This window comes from Cupressus sempervirens, chromosome 10 (genome assembly GCF_028749045.1).
Source record: "Cupressus sempervirens isolate cs-2001-9-10 chromosome 10, ASM2874904v1, whole genome shotgun sequence".
NCBI lineage: Eukaryota > Viridiplantae > Streptophyta > Pinopsida > Cupressales > Cupressaceae > Cupressus > Cupressus sempervirens.
The window spans coordinates 529,950,508-529,975,534 of record NC_143127.1 but is presented as its reverse complement, the minus strand read 5'-3'; the positions used below and the strand labels follow the sequence as shown (position 1 = coordinate 529,975,534).

The window sequence follows — 25,027 nt, the reverse complement described above, 5'->3', positions numbered from 1 at the left end:
GTTGCCAAGTCTTAGTAACCTTGCCAAGATAGTATCAAGTCAAACCTGTCGATTCTGATGACTAGACTATTCGACCATCCCCTTCCAATGACCTTGTTTAGCAATGCTTCCCCTCTCTCTTCAGTCTTCTTACTGTAATCATTCAAAACGACATTCTCGCCAAGACATCAATTCAAGATTTATAATTTGCTAATTCAAAATCATTAAGTGACCATTAGGGATTTCATCAATGTCAGAATAACTAACTCTACATGCTCATCATATATATACAACGGCTATAATTAACTAACGTACTTTCACATGATCATGAATAAATTGATACAACGGCTATAATTAACTAACTCAATTTCACATGATATGAAGAAATAAACGATGACTATAATTAACTAACTCAATTTCACATGATATGAAGAAATAAACGATGACTATAATTAACTAACTCAATTTCACATGATATTGTTTCATTAAATCAACGGCTATGTTCAACTTAAAATTTAGGGCAAAACTTGGGATGTAACACTTATACTTGAAAACTTCATTTGTGCTATTGTCCTCTACGTAGGCTATTTAAATTGGATTGTACCTCCTCAATTTTAGTTATGTACAACAGTAGCAATTATTTATTTTATATCTCTCAATCTCATGGAGTTCACCTTATGAAGGTCTATGTTGTAAGATTAAACATTTTACCTTTGGAGTTTGTCCTAGACAAGAAACTTCTTTATGCTATGGATCTTTGGAGTTTGCAATAATGAACGTTAGAATTGTTGTCCACTTTCCAATCAGATTACATATGAGCTCAAACTTAAATTTGTAGATGAGTTAGACGGTTTCTTTAGTCCAATAGATCAGTAGTTCTTGGTTGAGGATTGATGGTAGAGGATATTTGATCATAGGAGATGGGTTTTAAGTTACTCTCGTATTCATGAGTTCTATGTATCTAGTGATATTTCAAATTGTTTACTGCTATCCTAAGTCCAATAGATCAGTAGTTCTTGGTTGAGGATTGATGGTAGAGGATATTTGATCATAGGAGATGGGTTTTAAGTTACTCTCGTATTCATGAGTTCTATGTATCTAGTGATATTTCAAATTGTTTACTGCTATCCTAACTTTTTCACATTGTTTATGTTGACCTCAATCTTGGGGTTGCAATTTCTAGTGCTAACAATTGTGGGAGATCCTCTAGTTATAGTTCAATTATTCTCTACATGCACTCGGGATAGTTTGCGTCATTGCAGTGACTTCATGATGTTTCTATGCATGCTTCTAGTAATAAATGGTTGATTGCAGAAAGTAGGATTTGTTGGTGTACTCAAGCTTCCTACCTTGACACTTAGAGGTTATTTATTAGTGATTTGATTCCACTAATATGATTTCAATTATTCTCTAATTGCACTTAGGATAGTTTGGGTCATTACAGTCACTTCATGATGTTTGTATGCATGCTTCCAGATAATAAATGGTTGATTGCAATAAGTAGGGTTTGTTGGTGTACTCAAGCTTCCTACCTTGACACTTAGAGGTTATTTATTAGTGATATGATTCAATTTGCCGATCATAAATGTATTACTTGTTCAATTGATCATGGATTCCAATTGTTGATGTGATCATACAAGCATCTTTACTAGTCCCTCGTTTGTGACAGAGGTTTTTCTTGTTTGGGACTCAATGAACAAATATACTGATGAAAATGGTTTTGGGCTGAGTAGATATTTCATCCAATTGCCCTAGATCATGTTGTTATTGGGATTGCAATTTTGGATCTCACTGGGATGCCACAAGAGGAAATCTTTTATGTTGTGATAAGAGTGGAGCAATGTCAACTTTGTGGTTCCTTTATGAGATTGATATGAAACCTTTTGATTAGTTGGTTTTGCAATTTAGTAGTAGAGGATGAGGGGGGGTTAATGAGATTGAAAAAAGTATTGTTAAAGTTCAGATGACTCTTTAGTGCCTCTTTTCCTGCGATGATTCTCCCTGACCATTCTCACGTGACTACTCGTGGCTGCCATTCCTGTGATTGCAGCGGTGGCCCCTTGTAGTGCCGTTGTTCTTTGCTAGTCATCGAGTGTGTGCTGTTGTTTTTGCGTCTTTGCGTTTTTGCTGTATTTTTCCTGTGCGTCATCATCATTGGGCAATGGTGGGTCTATTCTATCTTGCTTCCTTGTGGTCGCAACACATTTTTGCTTGTGGGTGTTGGTCTTTGACTTTTTTGTATGCTTCATCAATGTCTTCGCTTAGTGTGGGTGTGCTTACTCCTTGTCTTGTTTCTCTAGGGCCCTGTGCTTTTTATGTTGTCGTTGTCATATTCTCTCCTGCTCGATTGTGTTCTCTCTTTTGTAGTGTTGTTGCAGCTTTGGCCGTCCTCACATCTCGCAACTTCATCTGTGGGCAATTCTGGTATCTCTTGTGCTCTCCAGAGCTTCCTTTGGTGTGCATGCAACTTTGTTTTTGGTGTTTCTCTGTGGTTTGTTTTGGTGTGCACACATTCTCCTTGATTGTTACTGGTAGTCACAGTGTCTTCTACGTTCCCTACTTCTACTGTGAGTTCTATTGCACATTGTTTGCTCTACAGTTATTCTTTGTTTGTCCTGTGTCTGTTTGCAATCTCTCTCTACTATCCTTAGGGGTGTTTGTGGGTGAGCTCATTTCAATCATAGTTGCACTTCTTGCTTAATGTTGTTTTTGTGTTCCCAGATATTTTTAGTAGTGAGATGGGTTAGTTATAGTTGGATCCTTCGTAGTAACATTCTTCGTAGTTGCACGACCTCATAATAGTGGTTGTGTACCTGTTGTTTGTTGATGTTTTAGCATCAATAGAAGTAAACAATGGTTATCTGATATACTAATTGGTGTGCTTATGATTGATAGAGAAGTTGTTACTGCTGATTATCAAACCTACACACACACACACACACACACACACACACACACACACACACACACACACACACACACATATATATATATATACATACATACATACATATATACATACATATATAAATTATATATATATGTATATGTGGTTGTGTATGTTCATCAATATTATCATCGACAGTTAACTTATCGACTGTCATATATTATCGGGCTCCTCGTGTTTAAGTGCACTTATAATCTGTTTGTTTTATTTAAGGCATGTTATGATTAGTCATGCCTCCAAAGAGGCATGACCCTACATAGCCAAAGGCCACCAATTGATTTATATATGCCATGCAAGTCGTTGAGGAAGGATATCAATCACTGGCATCTCCAACCCAGTGATTGGTTCATTGGCATCATTTATATTATTTACAGTATTTCATTTACAAGATCATTTGTATTCATCTGTCTCTCCAACTTATTTGCAATCTAAAGAAAGAAGAAGATTGATTGTAAGCAACCTGCAGATCACTGTAGCAGAAGATATATTCAGTACTACTATCGTTCAAGTAAGAGCAATCACTGTTATTATTATATTCATTGTAATTGTTTTATCTATTAGAGATCCACAATTTTAACATGGTATCAGAACTATTCTGATAAGAAAAACTATTACAAAATGAAGTCTGAAATCTCCAAGTTTAAACAGAAAGAGGCTAAAATCATATTGTTAAAATGGTGAATCATGTGAGACTAGAAGATAGGCTTGAAGGTGCATCAAATTTCTCCTCATGGAAAATTAGAGTATTAGTAATATTAAGAGAAATGGAGTTAGAGCAATATAATGAATCAAATCTACCTATGCCTAAAAATGAATTAGAAAAAGTAACTTGGAAAAGACATAATAATAAGGCAATAATAATAGATTTTGTAAAAGATCATATTCTTCCCTCCATATCTAACTTCAGACTGCATTCAAAATGTTCTCCACTATTCGAGATACATTTGAAATCAACAATACTAGTAGATAATAAATTCTAAAACAAGATCTATTATATATAAAGATGAAAAATGGAGAATCCATAACTTCATATTTTCTAAGGATTTTTGAACTAAAGGATCAACTCGCAACTATGGAAAATCGAGTTGATGACAAAGCGCTTAGCATGATTGCTCTAAGAGGTCTTCCTCTTTCATGGGAAACTTTTATTCAAGGTTTAAGTTCTCAACCTGAACTTCCTAAATTTGATCAGTTAAAGAATGAACGCACACAAGAAGAATCTAGATTGGCTTCAAGAGGACTAAGTTCAAATCAAGAGGGAGAAATCCAAGCACTTTATGTGAAATCAAACAAGAAAAGAAAATTCAAGTATAACAAAAAGAAATCTAACAAAAATCACAAATCTCACAAGCAATGTGATTGGTCCAAAGTTAGATGTTTCAAATGTGATAAAATTGGACACTCTCATTATGTCTGTCCTGAAAAGAAGAAAATTCAAGCAGCATTAGCAGAAATTAAAGATGAAAATGTAGAGAAAGTAGAAAAAGAGAACTATGCCTTTTACTTAGCTCTTTCAAGTGAATTAAAGTCTAACCACAATGCTTGGATCATAGACAGTGGAGCATCTCGACACATCATTGGGTTTAAGGACAAGTTTGAAACATTCTCTAATCATGCCTCATAAGAAGTTACCATTGGAGATAACTCCTTTCATCCTATTAAAGGAATTGGTTCCTGTTCAATTCAACTAAATTCAAGAATTACACTACAACTCAAAAATGTTTTATATGTACCAGGAATAAAGAGAAACCTTGTCTCTATTTCCGGCTTACTGATTAAGTATTTAGAATCACATTTCAAGAGGACAGAGTTCTATCTTGGCCCAAGAACTCTATATTAAGAAAGCCATCTCCATCGGAATCAGAGATGGAAGTCTTTACAAACTTTGTAATAATCAAAACCTAAACCTAACGCTTAGTCATGAACCTTCAAATTCCACGGAAATTTGGCATAGGAGGCTAGATCATCTTAACTATTGGGCATTCTCATCTATAGGGAACATTGTAAAAGGTTTACCTAATCTAAAATCTGATCATTTAAGTATTTGCAAAGGATGTGCTTTAGGTAAGAATACTAAGCAATCCTTCCCTAAAAGTGATCATAAATTCAAATCCATTCTTGAACTAATTTCACAGAGATCTTTGTGGCCCTATGTCAGTACCCTCACGTAATGGGTGCCTCTACTATATAATATTTATTGATGATTACTCTAGAAGAACTTGGATCTATTTTCTGAAACAAAAGGAATCAACTGAAGTCTTATCCAAATTCAAAGAATTCAAAGCCTTATTTGAAAACCAATTAGGACAAAAGATTAAAACCCTAAGGTCGGATAATGGGGGTGAATACATATTTGATTATTTTAAGAACTTCTGCATTATTGTTGGGATTAAGAGGGAGTTTTCTGTACCTTATAATCCTCAACAGAATGGAATTGCTGAACAAAAAAATAGGTCTATAGTCGAATCAGCCAGAACAATATTGCACGATAAAAATCTTCATTATTCATTTTGGGCTAAAGCATCTAACACAGCGGTCTACATTCAAAATCGATGCCCACACTAAGTATTAGAGAACACCACTCCAGAGGAAATATTCACAGGTATTAAACCTGACCTAAGTCACCTAAGAATATTTGGATTTCTAGTTTATACCCACATACCAAAAGAGAAAAGAACAAAATAAGAACCTTTTGGAAAGAAGGGAATATTTATTGGATATAGTGAAACCACGAAAGGATACGGGATCTTTATTCCAGGTCAAAGAACAATTGAGATTAGCAGATATGTGAAATTTGAAGAAGACACAACTTAAAAAATTTCTAGAAACAGTGATGAATCTATTACAGAGTCTATTTTTGATTGAGAAGGAGAATGATTTTGAACCTTCATCTATGTCTAATCATAGAGATTTTGAAAACATCAATAATAATAGTAAAAAGAGACCTCTTTGGGCTAGGAAAATGATAGAAGAAAATCAGGTTGAAGTAGATGAAGTAATTCAAGAAAGCAAAAGGACTAGAAATCAATCATGTTACGTTGCATTGTTAACTGAACTTATAAAAATAGAGCTTTCTAATGTTGAAGAAGCACTTTCACATCAGTCATGGAAAGAAGCAATGATTGAAGAATATAACTCTATATTAAAAAATGATGTATGAGATGTTGTACCAAGACCAAAGAACAAATTAGTTGTTTCTTCCAAATGGTTATTCAAAATTAAACATGCACCAGCATTGAGAAATACAAAGCCAGATTTGTAGCTCGAGGTTTCTCTCAGAAAGAAGGCATTGATTATGAAGAAACATTTGCTCCAGTTGCCAGATATACTTCAGTTAGAACCATCTTGGCAATTGCAACATCCAAAGGATGGAAGGTACATCAGATGGATGTCAAAACAACGTTTCTTAATGGCAAGATTGAAGAAGAAGTCTATATTGAACAATCAGAAGAATTCAATACTCATGACAACAAAACTCATGTTTGTAAATTAAAGAAAGCACTTTATGGACTCAGACAAGCTCTTAGAGCTTGGTATGAAAGAATAGACAACCATCTATTGAAGTTAGGATACTCCAAAAATAAAGCTGATCCTAGTTTATATTTCAAAACTGATGGTGATGATATGATTATCCTTGTGTTATATGTTGATGATTTGCTAATAACAGGTGAGGAACATTTCATAAAGAAATGCAAACAAGAGTTCACAATAGAATTTGAAATGAAAGACTTAGGGCTACTTCACTACTTTCTGGGATTAGAAGTCTGGCAGCAAGATAACTGCATTATTTTGAATCAGGGAAAATATACAATTAACATTTTAATAAAATTTGGAATGATGGAATGTAAACCAGTAGCTACTCCTATGGAAGTAAATCTACACAAATTGAAAGATGATATGAACAGATCTGAACTTGTAGATTCTACTTACTACAGACAAATTATTGGATCCTTAATGTATTTGGTTAATACTCGTTCTGACATATGCTATGCTACTCATGCCTTGAGTCAGTTTATGTGTGCACCAAAGAAGATACATCTACACGCAACTAAATACATTTTGAGATACCTAAAGGGCACTATTGGAATGGGAATCAAATATGATAAAGTCAACATTGAACTTCATGGATATTCAGATTATGATTGGGCTTGATTGGGCTGGTAGCTCTATTGAACGAAAGAGTACTTCAAAATATTGCTTCAGTCTAGGATCTGGGATGGTTTCTTGGTCTAGTCAGAAACAGACTTCAGTTGCATTAAGTTCCATTGAAGCTGAATACATTGCATCTTCCTTGGGTGCTAGAGAAGTAGTATGGTTACGAAAGTTGTTATCAGACTTATTCAAAAGACCTTTGAAGCCCACTATGATTTATTGTGATAATCAAAGTTGCATTAAACTTTCATCCGATCTAGTATTTCACAATTGCTCCAAACATATTGAAATTCCTTTTCACTACATTAGAGACATGGTGAATTAGGAATCATTCAACTAGAATACATCTGTACAAATGAGCAAACAATTGATATCTTTACCAAACCCCTTGCTAAAGTGATGTTGAAATACTTCCGGGAAAAACTTGGTATGATAAATTTGTAATATTGAATATTAAGCTAAATTTAATTCATATGAGGTTATGCTTCTATTTGGTTATTTACTAGTATCTAATATGTAATAAAAGGTGACGATCTTTCATGAACATATTTTCAAAAAGGTAACTATTTACAAGGTGATGATCTTATAAATGTTAGACCTGCCATCATGGACATCTCTAGACATTGCTTGATGATAGATGAGTTGTTGGATGAATTGCATGGCGTGGTCTATTTTTCAAAAATAGATCTCCATTCCGAATACCATCAGATCCGCATGAGGGAGGAAGATGTAGAGAGAACGACTTTTTGTTGTCACTACGGACATTATGCATTTCTGGGCATGCTGTTTGGATTGACTAATGCACCTGCCACATTTCAATCATGCATGAATCGCATCTTCAAGAAACAATTGGGTAAGTACTTATTGGTATTCTTTGATGATCTTATTTATAGTAGGACATGGGAGGAGCACCTGAAGCATCTGAATGAAGTCCTAAGTATCATGGAGGAATAGTCTTTGTTCGCCAAGCAGTCCAAGTGTGAATTTGGTATGACAAAAATATTGTACTTGGGGCATGTTGTTAGTAAATACGGGGTTCAAGTGTATCAGGAGAAGATTCAGGCCATCCTCGACTGGCCTCCCCCAAAATCACTCCCGAATTTGCGAGGATTTTTCGGATTGCGCAGTTACTATAGGAGCTTCATTAAAGGATTCTCTCAGCTTAGAGCACCCTTAACGAATCTGACAAAGAAGGGATCCTTCCAGTGGAACGAAAAGGCACAACTTACCTTTGAGAAGCTGAAAGAGGCCATGAGCACTTGTCCCGTACTTGCACTACCTGATTTCACTCGACCATTCATTTTGGAGTGTGACGCGTCTGGAGAAGGCATTGGAGCAATACTGATGCAAGATAGACACCCCATCGCTTATGAGTGCAGGAAGCTTATCTCAATAGAATGCCTATATTCCATCTACGACAAAGAAATGGTGGCCATCATTCATGCTTTAACCAAGTTCTGGCAATATCTGGAAGGTGCCAAGTTTGTCGTTCGTACGGATCACAACAGTTTGAGATATTTTTTGGAGCAACGAGACTTGAATGAACGGCAACAAAAATGGGTAGGCAAGGTTCAAGCTTTTGATTTTGACATTGAATATGTGAAAGGGAAAAACAACATGGTTGCAAATGACTTGTTGTGGAAACCCACCATCTGCTCACTAGACCATATTTCAGCTAACTGGAAGGCACATCTGTCAGTGGAAATTCCAAAAATACATTTGCATGTGAAATAATAGATGGCCACACTCACGATGATCGGTGCAGAGTGGTGGGTGACATCATCTACTATAAAAACCATATATATTTGGCGCTAGAATCCAAGTTAAAGTAGATAATCTTGAAGGAAGTATATGATTCACCCCTAGCTGGACACCTGGGTTTTCTCAAAACTTATAGAAGTCTTTGAGAGAGGTCTTCATGGAAAGGACTTAAAGGGGACGTGTTGCAGTATGTAAGAGAGTGTACAGTTTGCCAGCAGAACAAGTTTGAACATACTCTACCTGCCGGGCTGCTACAACCTTTGCCAATTCCCGAACATAAGTGGGAAAGTATATTGATGAATTTCATAACAGGGCTTCCCAAGGTGAACGGAGAGGATTGTATTTTCGTGGTGGTTGACAAATTGACAAAGTATGCACACTTCTTCACCATCCCCTCCGATCTTCAGGCTGCACAAGTTGCCGATCTATTTTTTAGATAAGTCTTCCGTCTGCACGGGTTACCCCAAAACATCATCAGTGATCAAGATGTACGATTTATCAATATCTTCTGGACAGAATTGTTTCTGATGGTAGGGGCAGAATTATCGCCAAGTACAAGTTACCACCCGTAGACAGACGGACAAACAAAGATTGTAAACAAATGGCTCGAAGGCTACCTTCGGAACTATGTTTGGGCACAACAGCGAGCATGGGTAAAATGGATCCATCTGAGAGAATATTGCTACAATACCACGTACCATATGTCCATCGAAATGGCACCATTCAAAGCTCTGTACGGGTACGAACACCTTTCCTTCATCGACACAATTTTGGGTGACAGTTGCGCACCAAGGGCGAGGGACTGGCTTTAGGAGGGACAAGACATTCTAAGATGCTTGAAAGAAAATCTATAGAGGGCACAAAATCAATAGAAGATGTACGCCGACAGATATAGAATAGAGAGAAGTTTCGAGGTCGGGGATTTGGTCTATCTCCGGCTCCAGCCATATCGACAATCCTCACTGAAGGAAAAGGGAAAAGAGAAATTGAAACCCCGATTCTATGGCCCCTATCGTGTAACTCGCCGCATTGGTGAAGTTGCCTATGAGCTGAAACTTCTAGAGGGTAGCCTTATTTATAATGTCTTTCATGTTTCTTGTCTGAAGAAAGCCGTAGGACAAAACATCATAGTTGCTACTGATCTTTTGCCACTCAATGAAGAAGGAAAGCTCATTTTGGAACTAGTTGAGATCCTCGAAGTACGTGAGAGGGCCCTACGGAATCGCACTGTGAAGGAATACTTGGTACGTTGGTGACACCTACCATTGGATGATGCGACGTGGGAGGGCGAGCACATTCTCCAACACTCGGCATTGCATTTGCTTGAGGACAAGCAAAATTTGGGATGGGAGGACTGTAATGTTCCCGTTATAAAATAAATAATAAATCAAACTTTTGTAACAGGCCGATTGATTTAATGTATCTCAGACCCATTTTTATTTTGTTTCTGTAGTTTGTGTCGCCGTCAGCTATCTTTGTACACCCTTGGATAGTTTCTCGATGGGTATTATAAGCACGGCTTGTAGGTAGTTTGTAGCGAATTCTTGCTGGAGTTCTGGATCATTTACCATTTTGGAAGTGAAAGGTCTTCCCAATATGGCTCGCGCGGTTTCGGTGGGATTCAACCCTCACCCTATTCCATTGTTGCATGTATTACTTCGCTCGGATTTGGCAAATTGGAGCATTATCTTCTAGCAATTATTATTCGCATTCGAGTCTCTATTATTGTGTGGATTTCATCAACATTTTCTGTGTATGTGTACGAATAAGATTGTGTTATGTATCAGTCTCAGATACCTATGTGTTCTCCCATGCTGCTCATTCCTCACTCGTACGGCCCTCATCCATCCATCCATTCATCCACATCACCTATCTTTCATTATACGGCCGATGTATTTTGTCTACCGTATGACCTTCCAACTCAGTCGTACGGCTTTCACACCCACCATTCCACCTCCTATTTCCTTGTACCACCTGCACGATTCATTATCCTGTCTCCATTGTTCACCATACGGCATCCATCCTCCCCCTACGACCTGGTAATCTCCACCGTATGGCCTAACAATCTCCCACCGTACAGCCTAGAAAATCCCACTGTACGATCCACCTACTTCTCATTGTGCAGCTTAGACATTCTCACCGCACAAGCACTGAACCTTCCATATGGACTCCTGGGCGACCATTCTTCTTACTTGCACCATACACCATTTGTACGACACTCTCTTGTAGTGCATACATGCCATTATTCGATTGTTTGTTTACCAGAGGAGGTCAGGAACACTTCGGGGGGGGTTAGGCAATATGCTTGATTAACTCCTCTTGTGTGGTGGATTTTTTATGTTTGCTTGTTGTAATGTGCTTCCCTTGGGATGTGCTTGCTTGTTATATGTTTTGTCTAGATTTCTTTAAATGATCAGTGTTTCTTTGTTGGTACAAGGTGATAAAAGAATCGAATATGTCTTAATCATTCTTCTATTCGTGATTATTTTAAAAAATGGGTGTCTGTTGATATGAATTGGCATTTTTGTAACTGCCGTTGGGTGTAATGTTATCTTCAGCAGCATCTCTTTGGCTGCTTGCTAGGTGATCCTTAATGGGCGGTGACATGTATAGTCAGAGTTGTGAGAGTGGGTTGATGATTAAAAATGAGAAAAGTGTGTGTGATTTGAAGTGACGAGAGATATTGATTGAGCTGCTTCATACATCAGAGATCTGCATTTCACTTCGTCTGCTTCAGGCATTCTGTGTATGATCAATTTACAATCATTTTGTGTGTCTATATTCTCACATCTGTGTGATATATAAGGTTGCTTTTATATTGTTGTTGTTGAGCAAGTGTGTTGATCATTTTCGCTATGATTATTGTGAGATCATTTGATTGGAAGGTCTCAGACAATTTGAGTAACATTGTTCAATGATATAACATCCAGTGTGTTATTATTGTGTGAATAAATTCATACTGTGATTCAAAAGGAGATTCTTCCGAATAAGCTTGTGAAGCTTTGGAATGTATATTGATTCTCTTATTTTCAAGGTTGCATGGGTATGTGGGTACGGGAACGGGAACGGGTACGGGTACGCATATTTTTTAAAATAGGGGACGGGGGTACGACGTGTGTATGCCTAATTTTTTCTATATAATTAATATTTTATAGAAAATATAAAAATCAAAATATATGTCATGAGTCATGACATTGAGCATTCAAAACAAGAAATTTGAAAATATGAGCCATAAGTCAAATTATTATATATATATTTATATATGCTATTGCTGAATGTTTAATGTTTAAAGTATTTTTCATAATAGGGGACAGAGGTACTTGGGTATGTCAAACTTATTTAAAAATTATACTTTTATATTTATAAAAAATCTGAAATTATGAGTCATGACAATGGTTTTTCAAAACAAGAATAGTGATAAAGTTTGCAACTGTAATGTATTGTTTTCAGTTTCAGATTTGCTATATGTTTGAAATAATAATACATGATAAATGCTTAGATGCATAACAAAGAAGGCAGACTTTAAACATGAACAAGAAGATCCTAAATCATATGACAATGACATATTGCAAATGATAAACTTATGACTTGAACAGTGATAAAGTTTATTGTTAATGAGTATCAAAGTTTCAAACTGATTTGGTATTGAATTAAGTTTGATAAACAACAAGCTAATACAAAAATAAAAAACCAAAAGAAAAATCAGAATCTTAATCAAGGTCCTTAGCTATGATGCTCTCCACCGAGTACCCGGTACGTGGGATACGTGTACCCGGTACTTGGGTACGTGGGTACGAGTACCAGGGGTGTGGGTACGAGTACCCATGCAACCTTGTTTTTCTTCTAATAAAGGATCATTTTTGGTGTGGCTGGGTTTTTCACCATTAAGTGGAGGGTTTTCCTAGGATAATCTATTGTGTTATCTTTTATTAGCATTCTGGTTTGAAAAACTGAACATTCTCAATCTACGATCAGTTCTATTCTGATAGTTAATGTGATGTTAGGTGTGCTATCTTGGTAACATTAGCCTCTGGTTTGTCTTTTAGTTATAATACATTGGATACAAACAATATCTTCTTGGTAAAAGTCTCCCAACGAACAAACAACTGGACTAACCAAACTAGATTTGACAACAGCTTCACACTGACTTATTCCTTGCCAAAAATAACGGGGTATTTAAGCGGGAAAGTTTGGAAACATTTACAGGGGATTCAAAATGCTTCTAACAATTCTGTTTTCCGTTTATGAAAAGAAATCTATAACAATTGTTATTTTGAAACTAGATGTTTTGTTTTGATAAATGCAGTATGCTAGTATCCAGAATTTTTAGGAGTCTGATTTTATGTTTAATAGTAATAAGATTTATCCCGAGGCTTCATTGCAGTTAAGTTTTCCAATGCCGGCATCTTATTTTAGAAAACTTGGCAGGTTTTTGACTTATTGCAGAGTGCCCACTCATCTACCTGTAACTATTGTATGCCACAACACCAAGCGCTGCTGGAATAGATGTGATGACCAACGATGGTCTAAACCATATCCAGATTGGCCCAATCTAACAGTTGTGTGAGTTTGAAAGCTAATTACTTTTTCATCTTTTTAGCAAAAATATAAGGACATTTCCCTTATTTTTCTTTATCTTTCTGGTCAGGTTTGTAAGGTGATATTTTCTTTATATATAAATTGCTTATATTACAAGTTCACACAATAATAGTTATGAATTCTTTGCTGTTCAGATACCCACTCTTTCCGGAGACAATTGCCTTTCATAAAGGTCCCCACCAAGGTGTTGGCTGTCATCATTCAAAGATGTTTCTTCTATATAGAAAGGAGAGCCTCCGCCTTGTCATTACTTCAGCAAATTTAGGTCCTCGTCAGGTAGTTGTCCAGCAAGTTAATATATATGCTATCTGACTATTATACTTGTACAAGATTGTTCTCTTTTGTGTTTCAGTTAAGCTGCAGTTAAGATTGTTAATATAGCAGATTATATTACTTGTTAGTTTCACAAAATTTGTGCCTTTTTAGGATATGTCCATTCTTCATGCTATTATTTGTTGCTTATTTCAAAATTTTTTGGCTGTATTTTCCTGATTCATTGTTGCTTGTGACCATTCTATTTGATTAACTTTATATATATATTTTTACTTGGTGATCAGAAATTCAAATAACCTAAAGGCATATGGGCCCTTTTTATCTAATTTTAGATACTACTTGTAATTCCACAATTCTATGAATACAAATCAAACTGCTGATAACAAACTGCTTAATACCAAATGCATACGCTAATTACAATAGATAATGACTGATAACGAGATGTGTATTAACTCCAAATGCATATGCTGCTGTATAATGAGGATAATTGCATAACAATGTATCTCAATATATGTATTTAAAAGCTGTATCTGATATGGCAAATAAATATATGTCGATAACCTGGATTGTTCTGTTGTGATATATACAATATATCCACGTGAATATGCAAAGTTGTCTGGTACAATTACAATGCTCTTTCTGATGAACAATGAATCACATGCAATCAATAGATCATCTGGTACAATAACAATGATGTATTGCACAGGCTGTATTTTGATTTATCTATATCACTGCGCACTGAATAAGGGAAGCCATCTCTGATATGTCTTTATATAATTATGCTTCTGATATGATGCGATCTCTGATAATGCAGATAAATGATTGCCTTAGCAATCTACTGCTCTGAACAAAGCAATGCAGGAAGGGAGAATATACTTTATTCTGATTCAATAATGGATGATGCCTTTGCAAATGATATGATCCCTCATAAGTATGCACGATACATGGAAGAGGCGTGAGGGAATAGTCCCCTCTCACCATCATAACAATAATAATAAAGAGTCGCCACTTATCACTGTAATAATCATTATAATAATTATAGTAATCATTTATCATAGATTACCTTATTCATCATGCATTTGGCTATGCAATGTTAAGACAAGTGCGATCAGTATGAAAATATGCTAAGTATGGATGCAATATGATGATAATATGATGCAATAACATTGCGATCAGTATGAAAATATGCTAAGTATGGATGCAATATGATGATAAAATGATGCAATGTGATTATGGTTATATGCTGCTCGGTGTCGTCGATGGCTGTTGTCATGGCTCCAACTATTATCACATCTTGTGTTCCTGAATTTGACTAATAATAGTATTAACCACTGTTCACCGTAATGATCTTAGGGGGATATCTTCTTCGTACATACCTTCTAGACTTGGCCATGTTGTGTTTGACTGCCTCATACGATATATTTGAAAAATGCTTCAATATGGATCACACTATCTTGCTGTTGATGTGTCATGTGATCTGTCTTTTTTTGGATTGACTCCCATATTATGACTAGCCACCTTATCAAGTTGGACTTATTAATAATGAGGCTTGGGATTACGGTTTCCATTGACTTTTCCATGGCCTCCCATAGTGATTAATTCTTATTATCTTTTAATTCCTGAAATGGGGATATCAGAGTCTCCGCTTCTGGGAAAGTGCTCGCCCACAAGCATTCTTATGAAATTATGATGATTCCTGGATACTACATATATTCGTTGCTTCATATTGAGGCTATTGAACTTATTATATAATTCATTCCTTATGTAGATTTTTGAGTCCCAACGGTTCTCAATATAGTTTGGAGAAACAATATTGTAGTGCTTATCTTTAAGGCATTAGACCCAGTGTTGCATGGATTCTTTACAATGATGCTCATTGATTATTATGTCCATCATTGAGTAATTGATATTCATCAACCTTTGGGTGCCAACTATAAATGGGATTCCAAAATCATCCTTATGAACATACCCTCTAGTTGCTGTTGTGGTACTCTGATTTCTATTGCCTGAACCTTATGCCTCCAATAAAAATAAATGTCATGGTTGGCTGCACTTCTGGCTGAGGAGAACACATTGTTTAAGCACAGGGTTGAATTCCTAACAACCTTTCGTCAAGAATTTAAAATGATAATTTCAATGATTCCAACTTAATATGATTACAAATAACCTAGGGTAGTGGTAGGAACCTTTGAGTCTTGTGGTGGAAGTAAATTATTAATCTCCATGAGCTTAATAGATCTTCCATTGCCTACTCAATAGCCTCCCATAGCGATCAATTCTTAATGTCTTTTAAGTCCCAAAATGGGGATATCACACATATAATGAAAGCAATTGTAATTGGGAAAGGGTACAGATCGTCAAGAAGTGCAAATCTACTTTACTAAAGCCTAAATGCAGGTGCTGTTTTTCCCCTTGAGAATGAGTTTTGCGTTCAGTTGTACATAGTTTGGAGCAGAATTTTCTGCCTTAACTTCTTAATGACACACTTATGGTCCCAACACATGCTATCTATTTGTAATTGTTTATGCTGTTCAGAATTTGGATATTAGTATCAGTCTAGAAGAATAACATGCATAATTTGTAATATGGAAAATCTTATTGCTAGGTTGTGTTTACCGTACAGGTAAAATAAATGAACGTATACAGACAATGGAATATAATAGCAGAATAATATTCGCAATAGTAGATCATGATTTACAATGATCCTAGACGGGATATAAATACTACCGCCGAACCTTCCCGAAGGAGTCTGTCGGCCACAACATTACATCCGCTACAACTATTACCCGTCGGCTACAAAATACAAAACACCGACGACAGTCAATCCGTCGGCTACAGAAACACCGCCAGACCCATCCAGTCGGCTAACACCATCCCCTCCAAAAAAACAGTCATCTCCTGACGACTAACAAAATACTAGAGAGAAGGGGGCGTCCCAGAAGTGTGCTGCTGGCGATGTAACTCATACACCTGCTCTATCCTGAAGCGGAGGTTTGTCTGAATCTGAGAATTAACCTCGACGGCCTCCTTTAGAAGAAGCGTCGCATCCATAGCCTGCCTCCTAGCTAACTGCATCTCGTGCTCAGCCGCATCCTTATCTCGAACCGCTGCCTCTGTACCTTGCCGAGCCACGTCCCTCTCCTGTACTGCTGCTGCCATATCTGCCAGTAGTGCTACCCGCTTTGCGGCCCATGCTGCCTGTTGGTTGGCCAAGTCGGTGGCTATCTTCTGTCTAGCCTCACTCTTAGCTGCCAATGATCTCTCTATTGCAACCCTGTCCGCCTCCGCACGACGACGACCATAGTAAACATCCTTGTATAGTCCCACAATCTCATGTGCTAGCTTCATCATAGGGGTGTCATTGGGTCCCAACTCCGGCTCAGTGGCCCAATCCGCCAACATCTCAGCTGTCTCCACCGCCGGCCAGCCCTGTCTACAAAACAAGTCTGAAATCGTTGGGGACAAATCCCACGGATATATGGTCTGATCAAATGCCACTCCCTTTGCCGAGTCAGGGCCTGAATTGCCACATCGTGTCCCTTCTTCAATGCAGACTTCATAGTCTTGAGGTAATCCCGACACTTGTCCTCATTCGACCCGTAATCCTCTTTGGCGAAGTCCTCCAATGACCATTCCGCATCACTGTTCTCCTCCTCATCAGCGGGAGCGATGCCCACATCCGGTGCCGCCTTCTCTGCTGTTGGCACAACCACGGAATGTGGCATTCCCTCCTGAAGCTGAGGCTCTGGTACTGCTGGTGATGTTCCTGAATGCCTAGGAGACTGAATGGACGGACCCCGCTTCGTAGGAGTGAGTCGGAACTGCTGCCTCAGAAACTCACTAGCTCTATCCATCACCTCCAGTTGCTCTGACTGCGCGAGCTCCATGTTCTCCTCCGGTACTGGCTGAGCTGACTCGGCCTCTGCTAAAAAAGATGATGAAACGGTGACAACTGCATCACAATCAATGACCTCCAATCGAACTTGCGGCTCTGGCTCTGGCAGTGGCAATTGTGCTCTCGGTGAGACTGCAATGGTGACATCTGCTGGTACAACTGGAATCACCTCCGCTACAGCCGTTGGCAATATCTCGGCGACTGTCCGTGGGGAAACATCTATCGCTGTCTGTGGGACCATCTCCGTCATTGTCCGTGGGACATCTGCCTCCGCTGGAGGAGTCATAAGGACCGGGGCATGGCGCTGACCAAATGCCGGAATGACTGTCAGAAAGGTAGTCAAGTGCGCCGAAGTTGACAGTTGAGGAGGGGTAAAATTCTAGAATGGTAACTATTTCTCCATTTAATATGTATGCTATGCTCAGGGAATGGTTTTGACAATTTGGAACAACCATCCCCCATTAGAAAAAACTATAATCATGAAAAATGAAACAAAAAAAATGCGTCCCCTCCTATAGTGAGTTGCCATTGTCAAAGACTACTCTGAGTTGTAAGGGAAGGACAAATAATAGCGTCTTTTTACAATTCTGAAGACTTAGGCAGATCTGTGTTAGGAACAAGAGGCATAGGAGTAGAAGTGTAGCTTGGTGAATTGGCACTCTGTTAGCTTTATAAGCTGCTGATGGGAAGGTGATACACAAACCTTATCATTTCTATCATCATTTGCTTCAGCTCTGGTTTGTTGTTACTGTATTGTTTACTGATTGGTTTCGTGTGACACCTGCCTCAAGTTATAACTCTGATTCTCAATTGTTTTGTGGGTTTTCTTTCCTGCTCCAGAATGTGCCCAATTCTAGCTCTAAAGCTGATCTTCTCTAAGCATCCTCATTTTACTTTATTGCACCTGTATATGCTCCCCCAACATTGTCAGTTGCATGTATGTCGATTCTGACCTGGTTATTTGCAAGATTATTTACTCAATGCTGCCACTTAAATTCTCATTGTGAGGCACGGTGATGCTTAATTAGTAATTATGCATCTGCAGGGTAGGTTACTCTGTTGAATGGCTGAATCCTCATTTTCCGAAGGGTAAGTTTGGTTATTTCTGCCGCCATTGCTACAAGAAAGTGGCATTTAAATACAAATCCAATAAAATAGTCAGCCAGTAGTTGCTTGAATGGTTGGGTGCACATTAATGCCTGTAGGTCCTGTTGGGCACACGTTAATGGTGGTGACTTTCATCAGTCCCCCATGTCAATATAGATCAGATTTAGTGTTGGTACTACTTGTTTTTGATGAATGGTCATTTGAAGGGGTTTGATTGGTTTGAAGAAGCATGGATTTGGAATAGTTAAGCTAGGATAATGGGTAGAGTTTTGAGTGCATTTGAGTGATTGTATTGCATAGTTTTGCTAGTGTAGATAGTTAAAACACATTATTTTAGTTGTCTTGTACTATTGGTAAGTGTAGTTATAATCATCGGTTGGGCATGGTAGTTTTGGGTAGTTAACGATTGGTAATTCTTTAGTAACCATCAACAAGTTTAAATACTTTATTGTATTTGGGGATGGGGACCACATTGTGCAAAATGTTCTTGATGCCAATTTTAAATGAAGAGCATTGATAAATAGAAAGCACTTGTTATACTCTATCAATTAGTACACTTCTCATTTTGTTCTCATATAATTCAATCCTACATGCACGATTCTCCTTGCTTTATTAATTACTCAATGCAGAAGTAGACAACTAGTATCTCCAACTTGATTGGGTTATTGTTGATGTGAGTTTTATACCATCACAACATGCAAAATCAAATACTTAGTATTGCAAATGAAACACCACATCTCCAATCCTCTCTTGTTTTTCATTTTGTTCTCATATAATTCAGTCCTATATGTATAATTCTTCTAACTTTATTAATTGCTCAATGCCGTAGACAACTAGCATTTAAAACTTGATTGTGTTATTGTTGATGTGAGTTTTATACCACTACAACATGCAAAATGAAATGCTTACTATTGCAAATGAAACACCAAATCTCCAATCCTCTGTTGAATAAGGATGCTTATATGCTAAATAATGTACGTGGAAGGTTCCTTGTAGACCAGTTGATGAGATCTATTCTATGACCCATTTTCATATCATATTTTAATCTACTTCATTTACCTTCATACTCATTTCCGCACTTCATTTCCATTTTAGTTCATTCTATTTTACCATCTTATGTTGCATATGACTAAATATGAATAAGGAATATTTAATATACTTTTTGGATAAATTAATGGAAATTTATTATCGATTGATTTTACTAATGAGTATCGTTTTTTCGTGCCTTGATAATATAGCTTGTAGCATGCCAAAAACCTTGCTATCACTCTTTGGCCAGGAAAATCTATATTTGAACCAACAACTTATTCTTTCTAAAATATGAGTAAAATTCCATATTCTCAGTAGTCTGTATATTAGATTTGAATTAGCATGAGAACCTGTGGCTTGATATTTTTATCTATTTCTGTCATAGAAGAAACCAATTGTGACCACGAGTCTATTTCCACCCCATTACTATGATGTCCGATTTGTTATGTAGAAAAATTAGTTTTCTATTCTTATCTGTCATTGTAACAAAATCTATTCTATTGTGTGATCCGCAAATGTGATTTTGGAGGAATCATATTCTGGTTGGTTTGTTGGCCACAGGCCAAAACGAACTTAGTTTATATATATATATATATTATCATATTTTAAAAGCCTAACTATATATATGCACAACTACAGGGAAATGAGGACAAATTGTAAATAAATGTAATGACCCCGCTCAAGTCTGATCCCAAAATGCTGATAAAGGTTCAAGAAAAAACTTTGCATACAAGGGTCATATCACTGATATAAAATTTCAGTTTGCTTTTATGGCTCTTTCCTTCACTTAGCATCAATAAAAAAGCTTGCAAGAAGACTCTAAATTGACTAAACAATGACCTAACATGAATGTGCAACTTATTTTGACAATATTCAATGCATATATGTGACTGAAACTACTTGCAATATGCAGCTACAGCAACTAGTAATTTTGACAAACACTTGGGATGCAAAATTATAACATTATTTATGCCAAAAAGAGAACCTACAGCCAATTGACATTTTTACAAACAGTTGGTATGCAAACTAACTAGCTGATAATAAATGATATTGAATTGCTTAAATGACACCAACAACTATTATCTCCTTAATTGCAATGAAATTTCTAATACAATGCTCATGAAATATGGCCAAGACTCTTGGCATTTACATGGATTACAAAATATGATAATGTTGGTATAATGCACACCTACAGCTGAAACTTATAATACCTAAAATGCAATGCTAACATGAATGATAAACAAAGGAACCTGGTTGTAGATGGCTGTAATAATTTTCACCAATCCCTGCCTTTTCGCTTTGCTATTTCGGATCTGCTTTTTCGCTTTGCTTTTTTTAGATTGCTTTTCGGACTACTTTTTCGGATCTGCTTTTTCAAACTACTTTTTCTGATCTGTTTTTTTCGGACTGCTTTCAAGATCTCAAACCCTCAGGTAGTCTGAGTATACAAATTACGCTCAACTTAAAATGGCTGAATACCACTTTCACTCCTCCAACTAGGGTTGATATCTCACAACCGAAATTGGCACCTTAGAGTCTTCAAACCCTCAGGCAAACCTACAAGCACTAAAGCTCTTAGCACAATAGATGATTATGCAACTCAAGATGTCCCAAATGCCCCCCCAAAGGCTCCTCATAAAGAATTCATAAGTAACTTCAAGAAACTTCTAGAATAATCTATTACTTTATTCGTTTAAGTGACTTTTTGATATTTTATTGCTTTAGTCACTTTAATATTAAATTAATTAAATCTAATATATTTTTTCTCCTTTATTTCTTCCCTTTTTAGCCTCCAGAGAAAATTAAAGGCTAAAAAAAAAAAAACAAGTAGCTGGTGCCTGTCAAAAAGTGGACATTACAATAAACTAGTGGATACAGAGACTGGTGTAAACGGATTCTTGTAGCAAAGTATTGCATGAAGTCTTTGTAATATTCATGGATGAATAAAATAATGTTATTATGATCGAAGTAGTGTAGAAGAGCATTTATTTCCTTCACCAAGCATATTGAGGAGCTAGGATCCATTTCTCGAGATGACTGGTGATTTGTTTTCATTTTTTGTGTTGCCATTTAATTGATTTCGTACATCAAATAGTTCTATGTTTTTTCTTTTTTCTTTTTGATCAGTAAAAGGTCGAGGCCAATAATTTTTATTAATAATTGATAAGGTTTTAACATTATTCCTCTGTTCAAATGGCCACTTGTAGGAAAGAACGGAGTCAAGAAACCTCCAGTTTTGCCGAGGACTTGTGTTCACTATAGATATAGACAATAATATAAGGAGTATCATTATTGTATAATTATATTAAATTAATATTATTATTCTTTTATATTTATTAGTGCAATTATATTCTTTCATTATATATTATATTTAGTTAATATATTAATTTAATAATAAATATATTTTATTATTAAATAGTCTTTTTTTAAATATATAATAAATAATTATGTCTAATTATTTATTTATTCATTAAATCTTATATCAACTTTATTATTATTAAAATCAAACTTGAAAATGGGGACATTACAGTCCACCCTTCCCAAAATTGTTTGTCGTCAAGCAATTCAATAGTCTCTCCTTGTGATTTGATCGATAGTCCTCCAACAACAATTTCAATTTGGGATTAGATAGTTACAAATATAAATTTAAATATCACAAGATTAGGTTTAAATCACTAAGAACGATTTTAAAGAAGGAACTTATCTTGATATATCATTTACTTCCCGCACCTCGTTTCGCCTTTGTTTGACACATGACAAGTCTCAATGAGTAATCCTTATAAATTTTCGTAGAAACTGTTTCTCTTCCCAAATCTTATCGATACCCTCTTTAAAGATGCATTTGTAAACATTAAGGGAGACTTTATCCCCCTAAGCCTCTATGGATATCCCTTTGGGACTTATTCATCTCTACAATCCTTAGGAGAGACATTATCTCACCCTATGAGTATCCCTTTAGGATGTACTCATCTCTGTGATCCTTAGGAGAAACTTTATCTCATCCTAGGTCACTAAGTATATCCCTCTATTTAATCCTTAGAAGAGACCTTATCTCGTCCTAAGGCCTCTATGGATATCCCTTTAGGATTACCTATCTCTATATTCCTTGGGAGAGACCTTATTTCACCCTAAGGCCTCTATGGATATCCCCTTTAGAGTATCCATCTCTAATTAATCCTTAGGAGAGAGTTTATCTTATCCTAAGGTCTCTATGGATATCCCTTAGGATTATCCATCTATATAATTGTTGGGACAGACTTTATCTATTTCCAAAACTCATAGTTACTTAGTGCCATACAATTCTCCTGAAGTCTTGTTCTGTTTTCATGTCACAAATTGTCTTTACTGTAATGACCCTGCTCAAATCTGATCCCAAAATGCTGATAAAGGTTCAAGAAAACACTTTACATACAAGGGTCATATGACTGATATAAAATTTCAGTTTGCTTTTATGGCTCTTTCCTTCACTTAGCATCAATAAGAGTGCTTGCAAGAAGACTCTGAATTGACTAAACAATGACCTAACATGAATGTGCAACTTATTTTGACAATATTCAATGCATATATGTGACTGAAACTACTTGCAATATGCAGCTACAACAACTAGTAATTTTGACAAACACTTGGGATGCAAAATTATAACATTATTTATGCCAAAAAAGAGAACCTACAGCCAATTGACATTTTGTCAAACAATTGGCATGCAAACTAATAAGCTGATCATGAATGATAAATACATATTCAATTACACTATATCAGACCAACAACTTATGTCTCCTTTATTGCACATAAAATATCAACTACAATGCTAGTATGAAATGGCCAAGACTTTTGGCTTGCATCTGCATGAATAATGCTTAAATTTGTTATAACATTTCACCTATAGCCTTACCTCCTAATATGCATCTAAATGATAAGAACAATGCATGTAATATCCAAAGGAACTTGATTGTAGATGGCTGTAATAATTTTCTCCAATGCTGCCTTTCTGCTTTGTTTTTTCTGATCTGTTTTTTCACTTGCTTTTTTCGGATCTGCTTTTTCGCTTTACTTTTTCGAATTGCTTTTTCGGATCTGCTTTTTCGAACTGCTTTTTCAGACTGTTTTTTTCGGATTGCTTTCAAAAACTCAAACCCTCAGGTAGTCTGAGTATTCAAATTAAGCTCAATTTGAAATGGCTGAATACCACTTCCAAAGTGCAACCCTTCAGAAGGTCTTTCACTTCTTCAGTTATGCAATCTCTTGAGAGGTATCGTTCTCAAGGATTATGCTGAATATTTGCAGACCTAGATGGTGCCACAAATGCTCAAGAGAAAATGTAGTAGAATTATCAAATCCGGTATGTCCAAATGAGAGGCCAAGCCCTCCATTTATTCACTTTTCTAAGAAGTTACTAAGAACTTCTAGAAGCATCCATTATAATGCACTTTTATTATTAAATAACTTTATAAAATAAATAGTGCAACTCAGCTTAGAATTATAACATGTGGGCCCCATATAAGAAGTAATGATAAATATAAATAAAATAATATCTCCAAGAGCATAATAAGCCATCCAATCCCCAAATAAACGCCAGAATGACTCTCTCCTCACAACCACCAGTCTACGAGAGTCCGTGATAGACTGATCTGGCACGCAAAACGATGTCAGCCAAAACAAGGACATTACAATTACCATTTATGTCCTTTGGTATTTCCTTTTCTGACTTGTGATTCTCTCTGATATGGCTAATCAACAATTCCAAGTGTTATTCTTTACATGAGTGTTGTTATCCTCTTTATGCATCTTATGTGAGATCCTTGTATTTGAAAGTACAATATATGCTTTCGATATCCTACATCTTTACAACCTTTATCGTGTATTGCCTTTACAATTGTTTGGTTCTTTTTGTAGATTCTATTTTCTCTATCATTGGCTTGCATTCATTATTTTCCATAGGATGGCAGGATTATGCTCTAATACCACTTTAATGTCCCCAGCTCGGACAGTGCATTACAACTTTCTATTCTCCTATCTCTTGCAATGTATCTTTATGCAAAAGCTTCAAATTGTTGGAGCCATGCACTTGTACATTTATTTCAATGAATAATAGATATTCTATCTGAAGTTTATTAGGGATTTGGTTCTAAGCTCTCTGATATGTTGAATGATCTCTTGAACAAAGAGCTATGGTTGATAAGAAAGTCGCGTGTGTATACAAATGTTGTTTCATACCATCCTCTTATACATCAAATTGTTATATAAATTTGTGTAATTGTACATAATTGTTATTGATTCTTATTTGC

At 36.4% G+C, this 25,027-nt stretch overlaps 1 protein-coding gene across 6 annotated transcripts in view; it reads left to right on the top strand.

Annotated features, from left to right (window-relative positions):
* Positions 1–25,027, top strand: part of LOC149534978 (forkhead-associated domain-containing protein / FHA domain-containing protein) — a 213,450-nt gene that overhangs the window by 13,052 nt on the left and 175,371 nt on the right. For all 6 annotated transcript variants that reach the window (XM_089806771.1, XM_089806770.1, XM_089806769.1 and 3 more), the window contains exons 2-3: positions 13,268–13,402; positions 13,573–13,714. In XM_089806771.1, the coding sequence (XP_089662897.1) occupies positions 13,268–13,402; positions 13,573–13,714 (277 nt within the window). The remainder of the gene's footprint in view (positions 1–13,267; positions 13,403–13,572; positions 13,715–25,027) is intronic.